This window comes from Megalops cyprinoides, chromosome 13 (assembly GCF_013368585.1).
Source record: "Megalops cyprinoides isolate fMegCyp1 chromosome 13, fMegCyp1.pri, whole genome shotgun sequence".
Lineage (NCBI taxonomy): Eukaryota > Metazoa > Chordata > Actinopteri > Elopiformes > Megalopidae > Megalops > Megalops cyprinoides.
This window is the reverse complement of record NC_050595.1, coordinates 17,234,714-17,259,235: the sequence shown is the minus strand read 5'-3', so window position 1 is coordinate 17,259,235 and position 24,522 is coordinate 17,234,714. Positions and strand designations below refer to the sequence as shown.

The window sequence follows — 24,522 nt, the reverse complement described above, 5'->3', positions numbered from 1 at the left end:
CTACACCTCCAACACATAATGGCACACTGAGTACACCTTCAGGGCATAATTACACACTGACTAAACCTCCAGCACATAATGACACACTGACTACACCTCCAGCACATAATTACACACTGACTAGACCTCCAGTGCACAATTACACACTAACTACACCTCCAGGACTTAATTACACACTGACTACACCTCCAGCACATAATTACACACTGACTACACCTGCAGCACATAATTACACAGTAACTACACGTCCAGCAGATAACTGTACACTGACTAAACCTCCGGGACTTAATTACACACTATGCAGATGGTTGGGATACAGGCCCAAAACCTCCAGGTGAATTCTTTGAAAAAGAGAGTGGCAAAATACAAGGCCACTCACTGCAGATGAATGCCTGCCATGCTGCCTTCACCTGCTGTTTCCAAAGTTCAGCCCAGAGGCCAAAAGTTGCTGAGATCTGAAATGCAGTCCCCATGGAGCAAACAGCCCACAGTGTGCAGGCAATGCAAAAACAGACCTCGCCAGAAAAGAGCCAGAATTTGTTTGAACAGGCGAAATTATTTTAACTGTTTGTGGTTCCTCATGCCTGGAGTAGCTATGGATACACATCTCAGCTTGAAGGACAGGACTATAGAGTGCTATTATATGAATGCGTGGCACACATTAAAAACTGTCCTGACATTAGAATATGAAAGAAGGTGCTGACAGACTGTTTCTCCACTGTCAAGGACATGCTACAGACATATGTATCTCTCCCTCCATCCTTCCAAAATTATGCAAAGTCCTATCACAGCTCTCCAAACACATGTATAGATTACATCCATGATTGTCCAAACAGCCACTTCAGACAGTCTGAATCCAAGGTTATTCATCCTATAGAGGGGCATCTGCTGAGGGAGAACATGAAGTCATAAGATGATGTAATCTGGTAACATAATGTGACATGTGGCAGCGCTCTAATTGGCTGTCTGGTGTCCTGTGTGTTTCAGGTGGCAGGGTTGTTTCGGCACGCCAGCATCGGGAACTCCATCAACATTGTGGTTGTGCGGCTCATCGTGCTGGAGCACGAGGAGGTGGTGTTCTATTTTAACCCTGTCTGTGTATGAGGCCCATTAATGCTGTGAGAGTTGTGGGTGTGGCCTGAATGCTATGTGACTGCAGTGAGATATAATGAGCCAGCTTGGTTCCAGCTCCACAAGGAAAAGGGGTGTAATGAGTCAGCCTGGTTCCAACTCTACAGTGGGAAAGCAGTATAATGTGCCAGGCTGATTCTGTCTATGGCTCTTCCGCTCTCACCTGAGCACCTGAAACACTTCCCCCCATCTCCTACTAAACTATGTTTAAAGAAAAGATGTAACCGTTTGGCTGTAATAGTTAACATAATGGTTTGATTGTAATGGTTTGGCTGTAAGAGTTTAACATAATGGTTTGGTTGTAATGATTTGCTTGCGATGGTTTGGCTGCAAGAGTTTAACATAATGGTTTGGTTGTAACAGTTTGGCTGTAATAATTAACATAATGGTTTGATTGTAATGGTTTGGCTGTAAGAGTTTAACATAATGGTTTGATTGTAATGATTTGCTTGCGATGGTTTGGCTGCAAGAGTTTAACATAATGGTTTGGTTGTAATGGTTTAACGCACTTGCTAGCTTTACCTGCGAGTTGGTCCCTCGTCTGGCCAACCTTTGGAACTTTGTCATGCAGTACTAATAATGTTGTTGACTCTATATGGTTTGTCGCTTGTGTTGTATTGTACCTCACTTGTAAGTTGCTTTGGATAAAAGCGTCTGCCAAATGAATAAGTGTAAATGTAAATGTATAACTTCGTTAAAACAGTACTGGTCTCCTAGCTGTTTCATGTTTGACTGAGATACCCATTGATGATACCCAGGCTGCACATAGATCTGGAGACAGTAGCTTTCCATATAACAGGCACACCAAAGATGTGAAAGTCCGCCCCAGTGCCTGTGCACTCTGTTTTATAAACACACATTGGAATAATGGCCCTGTGGTCCTATTGTTTGTGGAGTTGGGGCAGAATTTCAACTGTCTGATAAAATTATACCCACCCTTGTCCTCTGCCCGCCCAAATCCCTGATTCCTCACATTAGTAGGTGTTGTCCCTTCTAACTAATTCGATCTTACAGTATCCCTGAGGATATGACTAGTGTCAATCAGAATCCTTAATGAGGTGAGTTCATCAGAAGACAGGGCTACTGGATGGGCTGTTTCCCCCTGTCACACAAGATCAAAGGTCACCTGCACTGCAGTCATCAGGAATGATAAAGATGATGATGATCAATTGAATATGAGAAACAAAACTGTCCATATATCTAGCTGTCTACCAGCTATGTAGTCAGGTAGATAGATATAATTTTAAAAATATATATATATATATATATATATATATATGTTATATGGTCTGTATTGTTTGTGGATCCGGGCTTTGCTTTGTTGACAATAGTCTGGGAGAGTATTAGAAGCAGTAGTGTTGAACCGCTGCAGAAAAGTGCAGGAGCTTTTGAGAATGTTGGAGCTGTTTCTGAGGCGGCAGGGGGATTCATTAGTGAAATAGGACCTCACTCGGCCGGCTGTGGCGTGTCTGACCGTTTGTGGTTGTGCTTCACGCACCACTGCTCCTGCTTCATGCTGTGTGAGGCAGGCAGCAATTAAGCCAGCACCCCCCACCCATCCACCCCCACCCCACCCCTGCTCAACCTCACATCACAGCCGCTGTGCTTGGCTGCCCCCTGACCTTTGACCCTCTACAAAGAACCCTGGGACAGACTCTGAAATAATCCCTGTGTTTGTGTTGTGAGAGAGTTTGTGCCACAGTACAGGAAATGGCATGTGTGAAATTAGACTTTTGCCAGGTTTTTGCTGCAAAGTCAAATCTATCTGAAGTTGTTTCCTGCCTGCAGGTCTTTGAAGGTCTGTCTGAGTATGACCTCTCTGTGATCTCTCTGTGACTCCCCAGGAAGACCTGAAGATCTCACACCATGCAGACAACAGCCTGAACTCCTTCTGCAAATGGCAGAAACGCCTTAACATGAAGGGAGACGATCACCCAACACACCACGATGTTGCAGTGCTCCTCACCAGGTGGCCCTGTGTGCTTGCATGCATGTGTGTGCACATGCATGCGTGTGTTGGTGTGTTTTGTATGTGTGCATGCATGCATGAGTGCATGTGTGCATGCCTGTATGTATTCTTATGAGTGCGGGCTTGTGTATGTGGATGTGTGTATATATTGATTCAGGTTTTGTGCATTCTCTCATTTCCTCCTCCCAAAAAGTGTCTTGGTTGTGATCTGTGCTTAATGAATCACGGTTACGGTGTGTTTGGTCCTTGCTCTGCCTCATTACTTGGCTGCTCATTGACATAAAGGGCTTAATAATTAAAGCTCGAGGTTTGAACTCTCACACAAGGTGGTGTTACAGGGGACCCAGGTGGCCAGAGGAACAGGCTCGTAAAGCGAGACCAGAAAGGCAGCTTCTGTTCATTCCCCTTTCACATCCAAAAAAAGGATGGAAAAAGATTTTTCAAACAAGCAACATTGCCGTTGCTGCCCTTGGCCTGACCCTGAGCTCAGAGACACTTCAGAGACAGAGTGAGGAAGCTGTGAAGCGTGTGTGTGATAACGCGTTTCTGTATGATGACGCGTGTGCTGCCACAGCACAGGTCAAAGAGCACTGAGATTAGAGGGATGGAGTCTCCTGATTGTTGATGGGGTGTCTGACGAGAGGGGCGGGATGTGGAAAAAGTCAGGCCTTCCCGGAGCAGAGAGAGGTGGGGTTCTGTGCCTATGCTGGGGGTTGAGTCACCCCTTCCTGTGCCTGTGTGTGCAGGAAGGACATCTGCGCGGCCATGAATAAGCCGTGCGAGACTCTGGGCCTGTCTCACGTGGCCGGCATGTGCCAGCCTCACCGCAGCTGCAGCATCAGCGAGGATACAGGGCTGCCACTGGCCTTCACTGTGGCTCACGAGCTGGGACACAAGTAAGTGCCCTGCCCTGCCACGCCCTCCCTGGTCTGCCACGCCCCCTTGCTCTGCCACACCCACCCCACCCTGCCACGCCCTCCCTGCTCTGCCACGCCCTCCTCACTCAGTCACGCCCTCCTTGCTCTGCCACGCCCTCCTCGCTCTGCCACGCCCTCCCCGCTCTGCCACACCCTCTCTGCACCACCAAGTGACCCCACCCTGCAATGCCCTCAGAACACCATCCGTCCTACCCACCCTGCCACACCCTCCCAACACCACCACCGCTCCCCTCCCTACCCTGCCACACCCTCTTTCTGTCAGTGCATTTTGTTAACATGAGCAGATTAGCCATGGGAAACAGTCCCGCTGCAGGGGATAAATACGCCTTTGCAAAGGAGAATATTTTGTCATCAAAATGGGTATTTGTCTCCCAGCACATTCTGAATGCAGTTAATTAACTCTGGCTTCACTGAGCACTGACAGAATATCTAAGCAGTGCGTACACTGATTTACTGTGTAACCAAATACCTTACAGGGAGTGTGCAGCAGAATCATTCCCACAATATGGCTTTTCAGAAGAAAAATGTGGTGAAGCAGGCAGTGTGACATTAACACTAACATTACATCAAATGGAGGCATTTATTTTCAGTTTTTTCTGCTTTTTGCATCTTCTTTACAATGTGCATTGTAAATAGATATACAGATGTATGGAAGTATGTGTGGATATGTGTGGTGTATGTGTTTGTGTGGATATATGTATGAGTATGTAGAATGTGTAGGTGTGTGTGTGTATGGATATATGTGTATGGGTCTGTGTGTGTGTGTGTGTGGGTGCTTGTGTGTGTTTATGTGTGGATATGTGGAGTATGTGTGTGTGGATAGGTGTGTGTATGTGAAAATACATTTTATCTCCTGTCACATTCTCAGAGTTTTCTGGTTCATTTCATCTTTGCTTTATTCTGAATTGGGAGAAATGATTATAGAAAAAGATGTTTATAGAAAATATAGCTTCAGACAGTCGCAACTAATCAAAAATTGTTGCCCAAAGGGATTGAAAAGCATAAATAATTTATACTGAGAGCTTTTAAGATCAGTGCTGTTTTTGATTAAAATGTGTAATTTGTTGTTATTTTTCGTAGTCAGATAAACAACACAGCATATTTAATGAGTTAGTCAGCCAAAGGCCTGCTCTAGGCTCCATGTGAAGATGGTTGGCTTCCGCTTCATCGGTGTGGGGAGTATTGAGCTCCTGGATTACGGCTGAAACACGCATCTCACCAGGGTAATATCAGACTCTCTCTCTTTGGCACTGATATTACTCATCAGCATCCTCATCTCTCCCAGTGTCTGCCCACATCACCGCTTTCTTTAGTACTTATTTACATCCAGGTATGTGCAGTTAGAGTCTGGGGAGAGCCTCACAGTGACAGAGCAGGCAAGCGCTAACCTGGCGGCAAAATCAGTTTGCTAAGGACATAGGAAAGAGTGGGAAACTGCATACAATGGATTTAATTAAAAAGGATGACAGCAAACGACATGGTTGTGCTGTTGGTCTGTAATGAGGCGGCATTGATAATTCATGCTGAGAGAATGAGATGGAATGCAGACCTGTCTCTGGGGTGTTATCAGAGTTATTACTTTCCCCACGTATCACAGCCTCTGATCTGTGCACGCCGCAGGAGCAGGGCCATGCACGGTGACACTGCATTGATGCTGCAGACAGCCACGTCTGTGTTAATAGAAATATGTGTACATATGTGTGTGTGTGAGTGTGTGCGGCATGTATGTGTGTGTGTGTGCGTATGTGTGCATGGTGTTTACTGTGTGTGTGTGTGTGTGTGTGTGTGTGTGTGTATGTGTGTGTGTGTGTGCATTTGCGCGTGTGTGCATATGGTGTGTGGCATGCATGTGCCCTGTGTACTGGATTCTCTCTCACTCTGCCCTCTTGTGGATTTGCCCTGTCACTGCAGCTTTGGGATCCAGCACGACGGCAGTGGGAATGACTGCGAGCCGGTGGGGAAACGGCCTTTCATCATGGCACCACAGCTGCTGTATGGCACGGCCCCGCCCAGCTGGTCCCGCTGCAGCCGCCAGTACATAACGCGCTTCCTCGAGTGAGTGGCCTTGCTCTGCTCAGCAGCCATGCCCCGTCCTGTTACTGTCTGCTTTTGTAGGTCCAGCTGAAATCTATCCCTGAAGTTCATCTAAAATGCTCATTGGCTGTGATCCCGCCCATGCTGCTGCATGGGTCAACAGATCTCCTTGCCCATGCCTCTAATTTCACTACAGTGTCGCTATGATGCCAATATACTGTGGTTACCATGATACCATTATTACATCATTGTTTGGATAGCTGTACAAGATGCTAATTTTCATTGTAACTGACTGAAATTCTAAAAGCACAAAAGCAGCAAATGAGACTTTGGCCTACAGCCATGTAAAACATTTATCTTTCATCAACTAAATTTTTTTGTGGGTGAAATGAATATTATTTAGACTACTTCTGTTTTTCTAAAGTGTGTCTGAAAAGAGGTCCTAGACATGTCAATAACAAGAATATTAGGATCTGTAAACAGCCAGGGATTTGTCTTGTTAGAAACAGCAATGAAGCATCAGTAAAAACACCTCAGACAATCAAATCATTGCCTTTTCATTAAGCTCCTAGTCACTGAATCCCTCAGCCAAAAAAGCTATTGACTTTAAAGCTGGTTGAACCCTGCTTTTGGGTAATACTCAACATTCCTGAATGTGTTTTGGAGAAACAAGCCTATTCTAGTGCAACTGAACCCTTTGTTCCAAAGGGTGAAAAAGTACAATGAGGACAATAGATATACTGTAAAATCCGTACCGACCACCTTTAAGCCCCTCCATGAGAACAGGACAGTGTGTTGAGTGGAGTGAGATTACTACCTGGCACAGGGATATCAGGCCCAGTAGTGCCACTATGTCAGGGACACTGAAGAGAAAATTCTGTATCACCTTTCAACTTTTGACCTTTTACCTTTCCACCTTTATTCTTTTCCAACCATTCCCCCTTTGCCGGGAGGGGCCAAATTTTCCTCCTCCCACACCATCATACATACTCTGTGATTGTGAGTGATCTTGTGTTAGACACACCTAAGCTACCTAAAATAATAAAAATTCTACTAATAAAATAATAATCATCACAATGAAAGAATAATAATGATAATCAAATAATAATAAACTGCGGCACTGTGCCTGTTACGCCTGTCTGTGGGTTTTAACTAAGGTGGTTTAAATGGGCTTTCTGCTTGCGGCTGCTATCTCTTGTTCCCAGCATGTGGGTGGGTGAAAGAGGCCTGGCAGCTCTGTGGTGCTTGTGCTGGACACAGCTCTGTGACTCTCACCCACTCTCCACTCAGCCTGGGTCTGGGTGTTTGCGCTCTGGAGGAGAGGGTGGGCGTTAGCTACCTGAAATACATGGCGTCATTTTCTGTCAGGTGGATGTCAAGACAACTGCTGTCAAATGTGCCTTGAAGTGAGAGTGCACTTGTATGTGTGTCTTTTTATGTATGTATATACGTGTGAGAGTGTGTGTAAGTGATGGTGTGTGTGTGTGAGAGAGCACATTTATAAGTGATAGTGTATGTGCGAGTGTGTGTGTGTGTGTGTGTGTGTGTGTGTGTGTGTGTAAAAGGTGCAGTGTATGTGACTGTGCTGTTATGTTATTCTGCAGTCGAGGGTGGGGTTGGTGTCTGGACGATGCTCCAGCACAGGAAGAGCCCAGCCTGCGTTCGGCGCCCCCTGGTGTTCTGTACAGCACTGCGCATCAGTGCCGCCTGCAGTATGGGACAGACTCGCTGCTCTGTGACGACGTGGACGTAAGACACGCCCTCTCTCCTCTCCCTTGGGGGGGGAATTCGCTTTCAGTATCTCAGCATGTTTAGCAATATCTCATTATATTGTGTTTGTTTGGGGAGGAGGTGTAATTCAATCTAAATTCAGATGACAATGTTTACAGCTGCGTCCCACAGTAATAACATATAGGAAGATAGTATTATAAACGTATGAACTACTGGAGGAGATTCACATTTTAAAAAAATGAGAATCAGCTTCAGTAGAGAGTGACCTTCCTTGGCTATACAGCTGGAGACATTAAGCTTCCCTGCCACCGAATCGGGCCCAGAATTGGCTCCGGTGCAGGTGTCCTATCACCAGCCCAGAGCAGAGCACCACAGGATTCTCATTCTGCATTCTGCTTTCTGTAATTTATTTCCACTAAAAGAATGAATAGATTAGAACCAACCCAAAACAATAATTTCTCATGTTGATTGCAAGCGAAAAAGAAAAATTCAATTTGCGTGTCTCTACTTTTTGAAAATATTACCGGTTGTGCATGGGAAGAGAAATGGATGTGCTACAGCCAGGGAAGGTAATACAAGGCTGAGTGGAACTCACAGCCACCAGCAGTGGGCTTCCGCTTGCTCATAAATTAAAATGAACGTACACACACACACACACACACACACACACACACACACACACACACACACACACATAAACACAAACACAACACATTCACATGCACAAAAACATTTTATAACCTCACACACACACTACACACAACTGTCCTTCCATACTTTTGCACACACACACACACACACACACACACACACACACACACACATCTCACTGCCTCTCTTGGCCATGGTAATGCTCTCCCTCACACTTATTAACAGTAATAGATTATGACAGAATTCAAATGGGCCCCCATGTGTCTGGTGAGGGCTAATGGGGCACTTCATTTGAATTTCCATAGAGCTGAGAGAAGCATGTCGTCTGCATGCTGGGGAGAGGAACCAGCACAGCACAGCAGGAGCTTCACATCTGTCACTGCTCTACCAATCAATCAATTTATACAAGATTAGCTATACAAGAAGAACTCACACAGTATCAGGAACTTTAGAATCTGTTCTTGCTGTGTCTGTCAGGGCAGGAGATATGGAGGGGGGGGTTGTATTATTAATGAATGTGTCCATTTTCTAACATCTTAATCTGATGTCCTTGCACTGCTATGTGATGGAGTGAGCCCAATTGCGCCTTCATGCTGTGTTCACAGAGGGTGGGTGCTGTGGGGAGAAGTTACTGATGGCTGCTGCTGAGGTTGTGTGCAGATTCTAACCACATGCGCTGGCTTCAGCCTCATCCACCAACACCCCCCCCCCCCAACAACCCTCTGAACCCCAGAGCTTTGGCTGCAGTCCAAAGCACAGTAACTCTGGGAGGAGGAATCAACCACACACAGAGCAGAACCAGACAGGGATGGGGTCACAGCCCCCTCTCTCTTCCACAAATAACACTAGAGACGCAGCATGTTGCCAGTGTCCTGGGATTGAGGGGGTTGGGAGGGGTTGAAATTCAGTCCCCTTGGTTCCTGTTTTAAGATGGTGAAATTCTCAGCCTTTTCTTGTGCTATTGCAGTAATTCACAGACCTGAATGCTGAGGCAGCCCTCTCTACCTAAGCAGTAGGGGGTGCTCTCTCTTGCTTTCACACAACATGGGGAGTTATTTCTACACAGGCAAGTTCCAGGCCAGGCCGTGTTGCAGTAGTGATCATTTAAGAGCCCTAATCTCAACCTTGGGAAAGGAACTGAGGTGTTATTGTTATAAAGCCTTTTTATATCCTTTAAGAGGGTTATTGTTTTCATAAAACTTTTCCAAGAGATAAATCTGGATTCCACTCATATTTGCCGCTTCTGCGTTGATCGCACGCCAGCTCTGATTTCACCGAAGGTTGTCCGGTTGCCCCTGGCTGCCGTTGCCATGCCGATAAGGATCGTGTTGACTGGCGTGATGGAGCCTGCAGCGGAGAGATTGGGTAAAAAGGGCATCAGCTCTCTAGATTGTTGAACATGTCACTTTGCGCCTCTCTCTCCCCGTATCACTCAGAGGTTAGGCAGAGACAAAGCCAGCCTTTTCTCTCTCTGTCAGATGGCCCTTGTGCTCCCCGCAGACCAGAAGTAGCTCCCCACCCCTCAGCCCAAATGTCACGGGAGAGCAGATCACTCCCAGCCTCCCATCTCCCGATAAGTCCTGTCTTCCACCTCTGCACCCTTATCTGAAGAAACAAATAAAAGAGCAGGCCTTTATCAGCCTCCAGACCGGGCGAGATGAACACCCTCATCATTCATTTCCATTATTTACCTGGCAGACTCTCTCACGCAGAGTGCCGTGCGTGTTTCACCTCCTATCCATTTCAACAGCTGATATCTCACTCAAGCAAATCAGGTTGAGCGCTCCTTTTTCTTCCTGGGGGTTGAACCCGTGACCTTTTTGCTGCTGGCCCCGATCCTGTTCTCAGGGTGGTGTGTGAATGCTCACTGTGGCTTTGGTGATCGCTGGCCAGACGCTTCATACTGTACATGGCACTTCGAGGCGCATCACACCCCATTTACACAGACATGGGTCCCTGTTCTAGGCTTACATCAAAAAGCACATTTTATAATGAAGTTATTTATTAAATAAATTAAGTTATTAAGATACGCCATAAATACAAACAAAGCAGAAAATGACTAAAAGTAGAAGTAGTAGGAGGCGAAGAAGAACCTGAGGAGTAATTTCATTTATAATGCAAAAGGTATGTGGTTTATGTCAGTTTATGCAGAGCTGTTCTGGGAAAGGCTTGCTAATGGAGCTGCCAGCCACCTCAGTAATGACCAGAGCTTCAGTGTAGGTGAGTATGTAGTAGACTGTATGCTGTGTGGCAGTACACTCACCAGGACAAAGCCACCTGTCTTTCTAAGTGCTCTAACAGCCTAATTGAAGGCAAAGAGTGTGTGTCTTAAAATGCTGTGGTGCAGAATATGTTTAATTCAGTAGGTGAGTCTAGTGCAGATTAGAGCTGCATTTGCAAATTAATAGTGCTGCTCATTCTCCATGATTTATCCTGGTCCACTGCAGTAGAAACTCAGGAGAGAAGACACAACCACAGATCTCTCCCCCAACATTAAACCCCTCCCCTAACAGCATCTCTCCTGCAAAATTAACCCCCTCCACACACACACACACACACACACACACACACAACATTTACGTTACTGTCATTTAGTAGATGCTCTTATCCAGAGAGACTTACATAGGTTACAATTTTACATGTTATCCATTTGTACAGCTGCATATATACAGAGGCAATTGAGGATTAAGTGAATTGCCCAAGTGTATACCAGCAGTGCCTCAAGGGGGAATTGAACCAGGGGAATTGAACCAGCAACCTTTCGGTTACAGGCACTGTACTGCCCATCGACCCCTTTCCATAGCATCAAATCCTGCCCCAGAGACCAGTTCCCAAACTGAGGTCCATTTCCAAGGGCAAATTTCTCCCCAATCATTCACGATTTTTGCTTTTTATTTCTGCATGGTGCAAGGGTCACTGTTTAATTTTTAAGAGGTGCAGCTGTCTGAATTAGAGATCTGCATCCCTCGGTATTCAGCTCTGTCTGTTGCTATGTCACTTCTAATGGAGCAGCTGGATGACGCAGTTTCATGGGTGATTTCATGTACCACTTCTGCAAAGGTTTTCTGAGGAGAGGTTTGTTGAAGACTGGAATAACAAAGCTCCCTGTTTGTGTTTCCTGTTTAAACTCTGCAGTCTTTGCTTGCCTTGTATGCAGCCCAGCACTCAATGTCAGGAGGATAAATGGTTTAATCATTCGTCCTAGCGGAGACGGCACATCCCCCCACCCCCCACCCCCAAATCTCTGGTCTGGTATCCCTATTACTAATGTCTGTGGCACCTTGAAGGTAATGACAATGACCACTAAAGACACAGGCTTACATATGAAACACTTTGCTGCCTGAAGAGGTCTCGCATAAATCAATAGATATCAGGTTTGGGAAGGGCTGTGTGGCAGGTGTTTATTTAATAAGATGCTGAGCTTTTAAGGCTGGCTGACGTCACAATGTCACCCTCACTTTTCAATGTCACGTTAAACACATGGCCACACGGATTCACTGAATCAATCGCCAGGTCACGCAAACTTACCTGAGACACAGCCTCTCGTGGTTATATAGGAGAAACATCCTCTTGTGGTTATATAGCATCTCCACTATCCATGATGATTGGACGGTGTGCAATAGAAATTCTCCATATAGCTTTTAGAGGTGTCTGCACTCACCACAGAGCAAGGATAATGTTATCAAAGTACATACTACATACTGAGTAACAGTCCCCTGGAGTCAATCAGAACTGCCAGGTTGTCTTAAGAGGAAGAGCCTGTGGAATAGATCAATTCAAGAAGGGTGTCTTTGATTGAATAGCATGTTCCTGTAAGACGACTTGATGGGTTTGATTGAATAGCATGCTCCTGTAACATCACTTGGTGGTTTTGACTGAATGAAGGGCAAAGGATGTATTAACTGCTGTGTAAACACCTGTCATGGCAAATTTTGTTTTTTCTTTTTCCATCAAAAGGTTCCAGCCCGTGGACATTGACTTATTTTATATCAGTAGGCTGTCAGTCACAGATGAGTTTTCTTGGTATTTTTCGTGCTGTTGATCCCCTCAATGCGACAGACTGTTGGAGGCAGAGGCGCTGACAGGCAGCAGAACCTTTCACGCTCTCCTTCACTTTGCAGAATGTCTGTAGCACGCTGTGGTGCACTGTGGGTAACACCTGCCATTCGAAGCTGGACGGAGCGGTGGACGGAACGAAGTGTGGTGAGGACAAGGTGGGTGGAGACGTGACACCCCGCGCTGTCCAGGGGCGCAGAATTTAACTCAGCAATGACTTAAAGCATCTGCTTTTACTTATTTGTTTTTTGACAAGTCCTACTCTGTGGGTGTGGCATTCTGGCAGCTTCCTGTCTGTGTGTAGTGCTCTGACTCCTTCCTGTCTGTGTGTGGCTCAGTGGTGTTACGGCGGGGAGTGTGTGGCAGTGGGCTCTCGGCCGGAGAGCGTGAACGGGGGCTGGGCGGCATGGAGCGTGTGGTCGGCGTGTTCCAGGACCTGCGGAGCCGGAGTGCAGAACGCCCAGAGGGACTGCAGTGACCCCGTGTGAGTCACCTACGCGCATAAACCTGCGCTCGGCTACACACCTATGCTGTGCTACACACACCTGCCCTATTATACACGCCTGTGTTGTGATACACATCAGCAGTCAGCTGTACACACCTGCCCTGTTTTACACATCAGCGCTCTGCAATGTACTCCTACACACTTATGTTCTTACACATATTTGCACTCCTTCATAAGTGACCTTGTTAAAGGACTGGGGTATTTTTTTAATGAATTTCTTTACTTGTGGTTTGCTGATGTTGTTTATCTGACATCAACCATGGCCATAAAGTATTGAGCTAGAGTAATAAATGGTGGAATAGAAAAACAGTTGTGTGATTATATTCATATAAATATATTTTGATATTCTACTCTGCAAGGTCACTGTAATATGTTTTACAGTTACATCATTCTATTATATCTGCCCTGACAGCTGGTTCATCTGTGGAATGGCTCAACTCTGCAGTAAAAATGACCCATTTTAAAACACAGCTTTAGCTACCTATTAGAAGGTAGACACTGACCACTCCAGTAAAACCTTTTGAAACCACATGGTTTATTTACTCATTATTGTAATGAGTAGTGCTCAGTACTCAGTGAATCGATGCTATAAAGAGGAATGGAAATACTGTTTTATAGCAAAGACTGTGTTTTAACAGTGAGGTGCAAAATAACACCACCCCTGTAAAGAGGTATTTGGCTTGGTGGGCGGAGAGCGAGGGTATCTGGGCTGTCCTGGGAGCCTGTGTGTGTGGAGCGTGGTGAAGATTCTGGCAGGGGTAATGAGCAGAGCGGAGCGTGTTGAAGGGCTGTCTCCCCCACACTTCAGAACGACCCCGCCGAGCCGGGTCAAGCTTCACAACAAGCCCTGCTGTATGAATAACCCATGCGCTGCTCATTATTTAGAGGGTCTGTGGGAGGTTTGCTTGAGGTTCGGTCTGTCTTTTGCCTTTACATCCCTGTGGGGCCTAATGGGGTCTTCCTGCATATGTCCTCTCCTCACGGCTGATATAATGGTGCGTCTCTGGGCCAGGGTGCATTCAGTTATGGCCCATAATCCTCATAATCTCCATCATGAAAATTCAGCACAGGAAAATGGATTCGTGCATTAGGCCCGGTTCTAGATTTCCCCAATTGGGGGGGCATTCATAGTTTTGGGGTGGGCAATTTTTATTCACTAATGCATAATTTTCTTTTTACAGCATATCAAAAAGTGCATAGTACAGCCTATAGGCTACCAACAGCCTATAACTTGACAGAAATGTAAGATATAAGGGGTGGCAGTATCTCAGATAGGGAATTGAATGGTTTCTGGTTCAAATCCCGCTTCATGTTGCATCCTACTGGGTGTTTAAACACGGCTTGTCTGCCAATGTTTGTTGATGATAGGTCATCTTTGGCTTAACCTTCAAAAAGTGAGTTTTGCACTTGTTGTTTTGAAAATATTAAATATCATTAGCCAAAGCATTTGAGAAAAACTGTAAATACCAGGCTACCTGAAGTAATTATGAACTAACTATATATACATGAACTATTAACATCATGTGTCAATGCGGAGTGGGCACGGAAAATGCACTACTTGAACTCGGCACTTCATGCGAAGGCACCGGACCCAGTGCCTTTGATTCTGGAGCAGCTGCAGCTGCATTAGCAGAAAGTTGTTTAATAGGAACCAGAATTCGCTGCTTGGCTATTCAACTGTAACTATGCAGGATACAGAAGTCCTCCACGTAATTTAGCCAGGTAAGAAATTATTTAAATCAGATTTATAAAGCTTCTGATTCCTAAAGCCACCACTCTTTCAAGACAGCAGTAGCTAATTAGCTAGGGGAACTGGCTAGCTAGCTAAGTAGCCTATCCTAAATCAGGGGCGATTCTAGGATCAAATCTTTAGGGGGGCTCAGCCCCCTAATGAGAATGTGACATGCATACAGTGCCTTGCAAAAGTGTTCAACCCCCTTGCTAAATCACTCATTTCACTGGATAACAATTAATACATTAATATTTTTCTATACATGATATTTTAATTTACAACAATAATACATTTAATGAATTACTAGTAGCCTAAATAACATGAGTTTTACACCACAAAATATTTTTTTAAGAAAATGAAAAATGGAATATGCTGCTTGCAAAAGTATTCAACCCCTTTCACTTTGACAAACCTCAATTCAATTAGGTACACAATGTTACCTTCAGAAGCAACCTAATTAGTTGGGTGGTCTGTTGTAATGTATAATAATAATGGTTCAAATGTACTGTAAATATACCATAAAGCCCAATTCTATATATAATAGAATAAGAAACATTGTGACTACTTTAACTAAAATAATAAAGTGCATCAGTTAGCTCCTTAGCTGGCAACTGTGAAAGCAGACTAGCTCAGAAAGCAAACATTAGGCAATAATCTCTAGCGAACTACGTCAGCTAATGTTCTTTGACACTATTCACACCTTGGAATTATAACCAGATACTTTCTAAGTAAGGAATAAAGCACGACTGGCGGTGCAGTTCTATGAAAATAAACCACGACAGCCAGATGTGATGCGGCCCCACGGCGAGGGCCAAGGGGCTGATAACCACCCTGAAGTGAAATAATGGGGAAGGGAATAATGTACACCCCTCCAGCCAATCAGCAATAAGTATTTAACCAAGCCGTGGTATAAACCCGTTTAAATAAAGCAATTTGAACCTGCAACTGTGTGTCCCGTCTCTACAGACAAGTTCACAAAATCTAACGTTAGAGGGCAAAAATGATTTCAGAAAATAATAAGTTATTATTATTATTATTATTATTATTATCATTGTTGTTATTTAGGGGTGCTGTGATGAAATTTAGGTGTCCTAAATTAGGTGTCGCCAATGTCCTAAACCCCACCAGAAACGCCCCTTATACTGCACAACACAAAACCAATAATAGTAAAACTATCAAAAAATAAATGTACAATGATTTTTTTAATATGTCAATTTTAAATTACATATGAGAAAAATGTCACTATGATCTAGTCTTCAATCAAGAGCCATGCACTGTAGAACTGTCAGTTAATTTTTCCATCTCCAAGTTTTGTAGTGTCCATCCAACCAATCAGAAATCGGAACAGTATGAAATCACTGAGCTAGCCAATGATATTGACACTGGGGGGGCAGAAAAAAGTGATTCGTCTACAGGATTTCAAATGAGCGTAAAAACTCTGACAGATATAGCCTACACATGCTTCTGGCCAGAACATTTGGGTGGGCAATGCTAAAATTTGGGTGGGCAATGCCCGCCCCTGCCCACCTCTAGATCCGGCCATGTTGTGCATTATGTGTAATTTCCCTGCACTGTGTGCATGTGATCAGGGTGGAAGGTAGGACTGTTAAGGGGTGAAGCGGAGAACAGGTGCGCAGAGACTTACGCAGCTGTTAATCAAGGAGGATGGGGACAACATGTTGTCTGTGTGCAGAATTTACTTATTTGTGTATAGCAGTTCTGCATTATTCATGAGGTACAGCAAGCAGAGGTCCGGCTCGCATCTTAAATTGGATATAAATTTTGTGCAGGGGAAACTTTTGGGAGCCCTGAAGTGATTTGTTTTAGTGGCTGCATTTGAACATAGCATTCTGTAGAGATCACAGCCAAACATGGTGTTTTCAGAAAGGACAATGTCCTGCAGGGCATACTCTGGGGAGGTGCAGCAGGATGTGAAGTCTTTAGACTGCGCGGTGCAGTCAGCTGGTGAGCAGGGAGAGACTGGGATCAGACCTGATCCATATTTCACATGTGTGAATCCCCAACGGGCATGAGAGTGGCGGTTACATTCGATTCAAACTGTGGTTGTTAATTTAGCCTTCCAAATAGAAGAAGACCGAAAAACACATGTGCTCACACCTCAATCACTTTGGCCAGAGATAAATGTTTATTATTTTTGAGTGCAGAGAATATATAAGGTGTGTTACTGCTCTGGTTTAAATACTGACTTTGTTTCAGTAGATTCATACAGCTTTCCCTTACCTATCTGTCTCCAGTTGACAGTCAATTCCATACTCTTGTTTATTGCATAGTATTTAGCCGGGACCACTTTTACTTACCTCTGTTATGTGCATACTCTATTTAGGAGCATGATGTCACAACCTTTGAGCATTTGTGATTATCAGGAGTCAGTATGACGTTTTCTGTCATCCTGTTTTATACTCTGTACCTTTGAGACATTATTGTATATTGTAAGCCACAGTGTGGCTTTGTGGATGGATTTTGTCCTTGAGCCTTGCAGTGGAAGGAGGGACATCCCATTGTAAGACATTGAGACCAACAGAAGCTGGGAGGAGTGGATGCTCTGTGCAGATATTATGTCTAGCACACTCACACTCACTCTGAGTGGTCACTTACTTTAGTCCCTTCGATAGGAAATATGTTGTCTTCCATCATCTCAAAAGGTCTGTATGTTTCCATTGACAGGCATCCTGCTCCTCCTCAGTCTAATGCAACACACTGTATCCTTGGCTTTGAAAAATGAATTCAATTAAGGAGTATATGTCTTTTTAATTTATTAAACATGAATCTTAGTTCTGTTGTTGATTAAATCTCTGGAATGAACAAACTTGTTATAAGAAATGGCAAAACTTAACAGTTGTTGAAATGTGTACTTGAAGGACAAAGCACATAGCAATTGCACTGAAAATAGGCCATGCTGGAAAATTCCCCTGAGAAATGCATTGGCAGAATGTCCCTGGGAAAAGCAGTGTTCTGACTGTAATTCAACCCCTGAATGGGTTAAACTTTCTCCAGCAATTTCAAGACAATTCCAAGCCCATCCCAAAAACCCCGATGAAATTGTTTTTTGCTGCAAGATGTTTCAGGGGACATTGAGTGGAAATTGAGGGTGTGTGTAGTGCGTGTGTGTGACAGGGAGAGAAAGTGTGCAGTGTCTGTGTGTGTGTGTGTGTGTGTGTGTGTGTGTGAGAGAGAGAGAGACAGAGAGTGCAGTGTGTGTGTATGTGTATGTGTTTCTATGTCTGAGTGTGTATTTTTGAGAGAGACTGCAGTGAAGTGTCATTGTGTCTTAAATTCACCACTGCGACCTGTAGACTGATAGCCTCAGAGGGCAGCATTAACTTGAGGTGCAGTTTGCTATAGAAGGTAAGGGGGAATGGGATTCTTAGCATGGCCACACTGAAGCACATCTGGACACGTGTATGGAAGCAAGGCATATGTGTGTGTGTATGTGTGTGTGTGTGGACACTAAGTCTTTCCCTATGGTTAGAGGAGAATAGTTAACAGCTTTATCTTAAGACAGAGTTTTGATTGCTTGTTGCTTAAATATCGGATGTTGAAATGCTGTGAACGTTATCTTATGGCAGAAATGTCAAATATTGACATTTCTGTATTTTCTGAAACCTTTCCACCCACAGGCAAACATCCAAGACAGAATGATCTGCTGTGAAATTGTCCACCACAAGATGATCAGAAAATAAATGTTAAACCACTGAAGTTGCTCAAGAACGTGTACATTTGCATGACTGCTTGTGTGTATGATTGTGCATGCAGTGATTGTTTGAAAGCTTGTGTTTGTGTGCTTTTGTGAACGTGTCTATGTGCATGCTTGTTTGTATGTGTGTGCAGGCTTGTTTATTTATGAGTACATACGTGGGTGAGTGTGTATATGTGTGTTTGTGGTGGTGATTGGGTGACTGTGCTTGTAGCTGAAAGATTGTAGGTTCAAATCTTAGGGTGAAGTTGAGGTTAGGGTTATAGATTAGAGGTGAGGTTTAGGGTTAGGGATTAGAGATTAAGGTTAGGGGTAAGAGTTTGGGTTAGGGTTAGGGATTAGAAGTTAGGTTTAGGATTCTGTATTAGGTTAGGTTAGGGTGAAAAAGCCAGTCCTAATTGCCTTAATTCTCCTCAGATGGTCTGGTAATTCAGGAAAGCAGACAGTGCACTGTCCATCCTGTCATCAGGTCCTCCTAACATTTGCAATCTAAAGGTTTGGGTTAAATGGCTTTTATTAGTGTTGGGGATTACAGATAGGGTTAGTGTTGCAATCTTGGGGTTAGGGTTAGGTTAGAATTAGGATTAGGGTTAGGGTTCAGCTAGGGATAGATTTCTGTGCAGTTTTTTGCACATTAGTGCAGGAGAGCAGGCATAGGGTTGGCACAGTGAGGTCGCTGGGCACACTGTTTCTCCTGCCTGTGCGCTTGCTGGTTTGGTTTTGCTCTGTCCCGTGATGGCTGCGTTGGTTCTGTCCCACAGCCCGGCTCATGGCGGGAGGTACTGCCTGGGGGAGCGGCGCCGGTACCGGATCTGCAACGCCACCCCCTGTCCCCCGAACCAGCCGCCCTTCAGACATGTGCAGTGCAGCCAGTTCAACACCATGCCTTACAAGGGCCAGTTCTACAAGTGGGTGCAGGTCAACAACAGAGGTGAGCACCTACATGAAAGGGGGCACAGTCTGGAAAGGTGCTGGAAGAATCACCTCGACTCTGTTTAGCTTTGCCCTCCACAGTCTCCTCTCACTGAGGAGTCGCTCATGCCCCCCCCCCCCACCCCCCTCCCATCTGGCAGATCACATGATGCCCCCAGAGTGTTTATGTTCAACAGGGTTGTGTGGGAAAGGCAGTTCATACACCAGGGGAGCTAGCGAGATTTAATCATCAGAATGAATAGCAGATAACAGGACCGCCTGCTTTTGTGTTGCTCTGTTCTGGCTACACTTCTGAATCACTGTGTTCGTGGATAAATGGGTTTTTTATTCCAATTAGGATCCTCGGTTTCCACAACATATTTGCCTCCTGTGTCTTCGTCGGTGACTCTGTGTCAATGAGTCAGAGCTGCCTGTCAGTGACTCAGTGATATCTGTGACTCTCAGTGAATCCCTGTGAGCTGCACTGCAGGCCCGTGCATGAGTACTTCTCAGAGAAGCTTCTAGATGCCGTGATCGACGGGACACAGTGCTACGAAGGCACCTCCAGGCGGGATATGTGCATCAACGGCATCTGTAAGGTAACACATCTGTGAGGTAGCACACCTGTACGTTAGCATGCTTGTTAGGTAGTACACCTTTAAAATAACACAACTGTAAGGTAGCACACCTGTGCTTTCCCAAAGCTGTTAGGGTCCTTAATGTTGTCTTATTAGTATCCAAGATCTGGAAAGTGCCTAAGAATTGATAATAATCATGTGTCTCACATTCTGTGGAGAGCATGCCTTATCTGGATAAGGCCATTTTCATTCTAACCTACATAGGGAGTAAATTCTTGTCTCATCAAACCGGTTTCCACAAAGCAGTCAGATATTTAGTCTTTCTCATGACCACTAGATTATTTATGCCGTGGTGTGTGGTGTTCATTTACATTTACACGTCTGCTTTATCCTTGTGTTCTATCATGGTGAAAGGACGTGCCCGTGTTCTTTGATAGGCAGAACTGAAGAGCACGAAAAGGAGCATATTAAAAAACCCCCACAGCTTTGTAGGGTGTTGCTGCAAACCCATTATGAATGATTCAGCCTCTGTGTTCTATCATGAGAATATATATTATGCTGGTCTTTTTCATCTGAGGTTTTGGACAGATGGTGCTGTTAGATGTGTCCATCTGACCAGCCGCGAGTGTTCTCTTCTGAGGCAGTCTACCTGTGTGACAGCCCCACAATCAGTCCTGTTCCTCCAGCTTGTCCTCTAGGGCTCTGTGCTTTCTGTGCATATTGCTGTAGCTTTGACCTGAATTTAAGTTTTGCTAATCGCATGCCCAGTCCTAGTAGTAAGGGGCTGTCCTTAATGCAGCGCAGCTGAAAATCATTCCATCATTGTTTCAGTAGTGTGTCTTTACTTTTCATAGGAGACCACATTATACTGAAGAGGAATTCATTAGAGCTGAAGTAATCCCCCCCATGTGATATTTAAAAAGCACCCAATTTATTTCACACGAAAATGCAAATGAATGGGGAATTGCAGTTTTCAACTGCAGGCACTGTACCCTGGCAGGGGAAATCACAGATGAGCAACTGCAGTGTAATTCTGGAGTGAAAGTTAATGAGAGATAATTGCTTTAAGGTTCATTTAATGTCAAGGAATGTTTGGTAATATCCTTGTGAGGACGGAGTGTCATGAAGCATTTCTGAGATCATCAAATCCTTCCTTTATCAGAGGGGCTCTGCATCACCGGTCCCTACCCGATAAGCACAGGGACTCTGTTCTGTTCAATAGTAAAGCTGCTTTAACTTTTTTCTGATGGCTACATCAAGCCTTTTATTCATAAAGGGTATTCAGATAAACAGGGAGGCAGACACATCTCTGGGTTATTTTCTCTTGCTCTGAGCAGCGGTGTTTTCTGTTCTTAATGGTATATGTTTCTGCCTGATGTTTATTCCTTGTCCTGACACATTAATGTGCCTCATTCTGTTCCATCCATTTAACTGCACCTGCAGGTTTATGCATCACTGAGCTGAACCGAAGGAGTGTGTGTAGGTCCCCGGGTGTGTCCGCTCACGCCGGCTGTGTTCTGGCTGTTTTCTGTGACAGAGCGTGGGCTGTGATTACGAGATTGACTCTAGCGCAGTGGAGGACCGATGCGGGGTGTGTCATGGCAACGGGTCCACCTGTGAGACAGTGAAGAAGACCTTCGAGAAGAGCGAGGGATTGGGTACAAGACTGCTACTACTACAGTACTACAACTACTACTATTAGTACTGCTACTACCACAGTGCTAAAACCTGTACTGCCACTATTACTGCTATTGCTATTACTAATAATAATAATGTCCTTTCCAAACCTGCACAAATGCCTCTCTTTCTCTCTGTCTCCCATTCTCTCTCTTTCACTTCAAGTGAAGTGGCTTTATTGGTACAGCAAAATGACATTAATGTTGCCAAGACAAAATGTTGTGTTTGACAGACAAACAAGTGCTGAATTTGGGCTCCTAAGTACCTCATTGGCCAAGTCATTCCCTTTGAATGCAAGCTGAGCTATATGAGTTGTTTTCAGTCCCAGGCCTGTCATCAGTCTAGGATGACTGGGAGCCCACAACAGCTGAACAAATTTGCTTCCTTCCGCTGGGGAGGGGTTCATAGGGGTAGGGCTGGGTGGGTTGACCAGGATTTTTAAAAATGCTGAAATTAAATAACAGTGAAACTGGAAATTAATTAAGTAAATAATGTTGATGAAGGATGAATGACAGAACTGTGGAAATCGTTCATATCCTAACTGTCAGAATAGAGTGTGTGTTTTATGCAAGTCACCCTCTGTCACTCCAGCAGCGATGGCGAGTCTGGGCTGTGCTTATTTTCATCTGCAGGGATCAGATTATTTGAATCCTGCAGATTTGTGTCTGTGTGACTTTGGATTGAATTTTCTTATTATAAAGTGGTAAATGATGAAAGCGTTTCTCAGAAAGATTGCTGTGTTGAGGCAGTTATTTGTATGGCGGCTGGGGACAGCTTCACCCTAATGTGTGATTGGTGGGAGGCAGAGAAATGAATGTACCATGCTTTTCATCTCCACAGCATGTGTGACTGTATTCACCCATCCTGGTGATAATTTGTCTTTGTTTTCAGAAATAGTACAATTTCAATATGTAAATAACATTTTACTGGCATGTTTGTACATTGGTTTTGATGTTGAAATAAAAGAGAGGCTTTCTCTCTCTTTCTCAGGTTATGTGGATGTTGGGCTCATTCCAGAGGGAGCCTGGGATATCCGTGTTGAGGAGGTGGCCGAGGCTGGAAACTTCCTGGCCCTGCGGAGCAACGATTCAGAGAAGTACTTCCTGAACGGTGGCTGGACCATCCAGTGGAATGGGGAGTACAAGGCCGGGGGTACAGTGTTCACCTACGAGAGGACAGGCCACCTGGAGAATCTAACATCGCCCGGGCCCACCCTGGAGCCTGTGTGGATACAGGTGCGGAGCCCAGCCCAACCCACTATGCCCACAGTGACCCTGCACTCACACTGTCACTCTGCCCACAGTGACCCTGCACTCACACTGTCACTCTGCCCACAGTGACCCTGCACTCACACTGTCACTCTGCCCACAGTGACCCTGCACTCACACTGTCACTCTGCCCACAGTGACCCTGCACTCACACTGTCACTCTGCCCACAGTGACCCTGCACTCACACTGTCACTCTGCCCACAGTGACCCTGCACTCACACTGTCACTCTGACCACAGTGACCCTGCACTCACACTGTCACTCTGCCCACAGTGACCCTGCACTCACACTGTCACTCTGCCCACAGTGACCCTGCACTCACACTGTCACTCTGCCCACAGTGACCCTGCACTCACACTGTCACTCTGCCCACAGTGACCCTGCACTCACACTGTCACTCTGACCACAGTGACCCTGCACTCACACTGTCACTCTGCCCACAGTGACCCTGCACTCACACTGTCACTCTGCCCACAGTGACCCTGCACTCACACTGTCACTCTGACCCAGTGCTATCACACAGACTCTGACCCAGTGCTAACACAGTTTCTCTGATCCAGGGCTAACACAGTCTCTCTCACCTAGCCTTTGCACAGTCACCCTGACCCCGTGCTAACACAGTCACTCTGACCAGATACAATGTGCCTATGACATTCAGCCTGATTCTAGTCCTCATCACTGTCCACCGTTACCTCCTCTTGCACAAGACCCCCCCCCCGCCGAAGCAGTGAGTTTCACCAGGGGCTGTTCTGGCCCTGAGTTACTGAGGCAGTGAGTCTCAATAGCAGTGTCAAGTAAGAAGTAAAAACAACCACCTTAGGTGTGTTTCTGCTGCTGGCACAGGTCATCACTGTTAAGTTGTTCTCACCAGCAGTATTCATTTTAATAAAAAATAAATAACCTAACCTAAGTAGAAATAATAAAGCTGAAACCGAGTAAATAAAACACTCTCTCTGTTTCTCCCTACTCCATTGAAGTACATTTCAAAAATGTTTTTTTACTATTAAAGCTTAAGTGTCCTGTTAGGCCTCCCTGTTAGGAACCATAGATGTTGATGTTAGAAACCTTGGTGAGGTCTCAGATAACCAGCGCAGAGAAGGCTGCCAAATAACACAGGCTGGGGTTGTTGTTTTTTTTTTTTTGTTTACACAAGATATTATACAGGACTTGCCCAGATTAAATGAATAATTATCCTACATCCTCAACTGGTTTCCTTCTCAGGCACTTCATTTATGAGTAATTGCAGCAATTGAGATATATTTATAATCAGTGAGGGGATACCACACCAAGCAAGGAACTGCAACTGCTGCTGGAAATGGCGCTGATGAAGTCACTGAACAACGGCGGGTCACAGTTAGATAAAAAGGCCTGCCTTCAGTCTTGACTAGAGAAAGCATTAGGCTTCCATCTGGTTCAGCTGATTAAGGTGCTTTTTCCAAATGCAAGTCCTACAGCTCAAACCCAGGTTCAAGTCTGAGCTCTGTCATTCACAGACAATAACTGGCAGTCTGAAATGGCTTTACTCTGCTGGGAGGTGGTGGGATTCAATTGCTGTGGTGCACTGTGGGACATTTAGTGTAAAAGATAGCCAATGCCTGTGTGCATGTGGGAGGGTTGCATCTGTG

The 24,522-nt window shown here is 45.1% G+C and overlaps 1 protein-coding gene across 1 annotated transcript in view; it reads left to right on the top strand.

Moving 5' to 3' along the window:
- LOC118788309 (A disintegrin and metalloproteinase with thrombospondin motifs 7-like) overlaps positions 1 to 24,522 on the top strand; it is a 61,066-nt gene that overhangs the window by 11,092 nt on the left and 25,452 nt on the right. Inside the window, exons 5-15 of the mRNA XM_036544268.1 lie at positions 988 to 1,071; positions 2,976 to 3,100; positions 3,847 to 3,996; positions 5,950 to 6,093; positions 7,677 to 7,821; positions 12,576 to 12,668; positions 12,849 to 12,994; positions 19,224 to 19,393; positions 19,840 to 19,973; positions 21,490 to 21,610; positions 22,620 to 22,864. Coding sequence (XP_036400161.1) covers positions 988 to 1,071; positions 2,976 to 3,100; positions 3,847 to 3,996; positions 5,950 to 6,093; positions 7,677 to 7,821; positions 12,576 to 12,668; positions 12,849 to 12,994; positions 19,224 to 19,393; positions 19,840 to 19,973; positions 21,490 to 21,610; positions 22,620 to 22,864 — 1,557 coding nt within the window. The remainder of the gene's footprint in view (positions 1 to 987; positions 1,072 to 2,975; positions 3,101 to 3,846; positions 3,997 to 5,949; positions 6,094 to 7,676; positions 7,822 to 12,575; positions 12,669 to 12,848; positions 12,995 to 19,223; positions 19,394 to 19,839; positions 19,974 to 21,489; positions 21,611 to 22,619; positions 22,865 to 24,522) is intronic.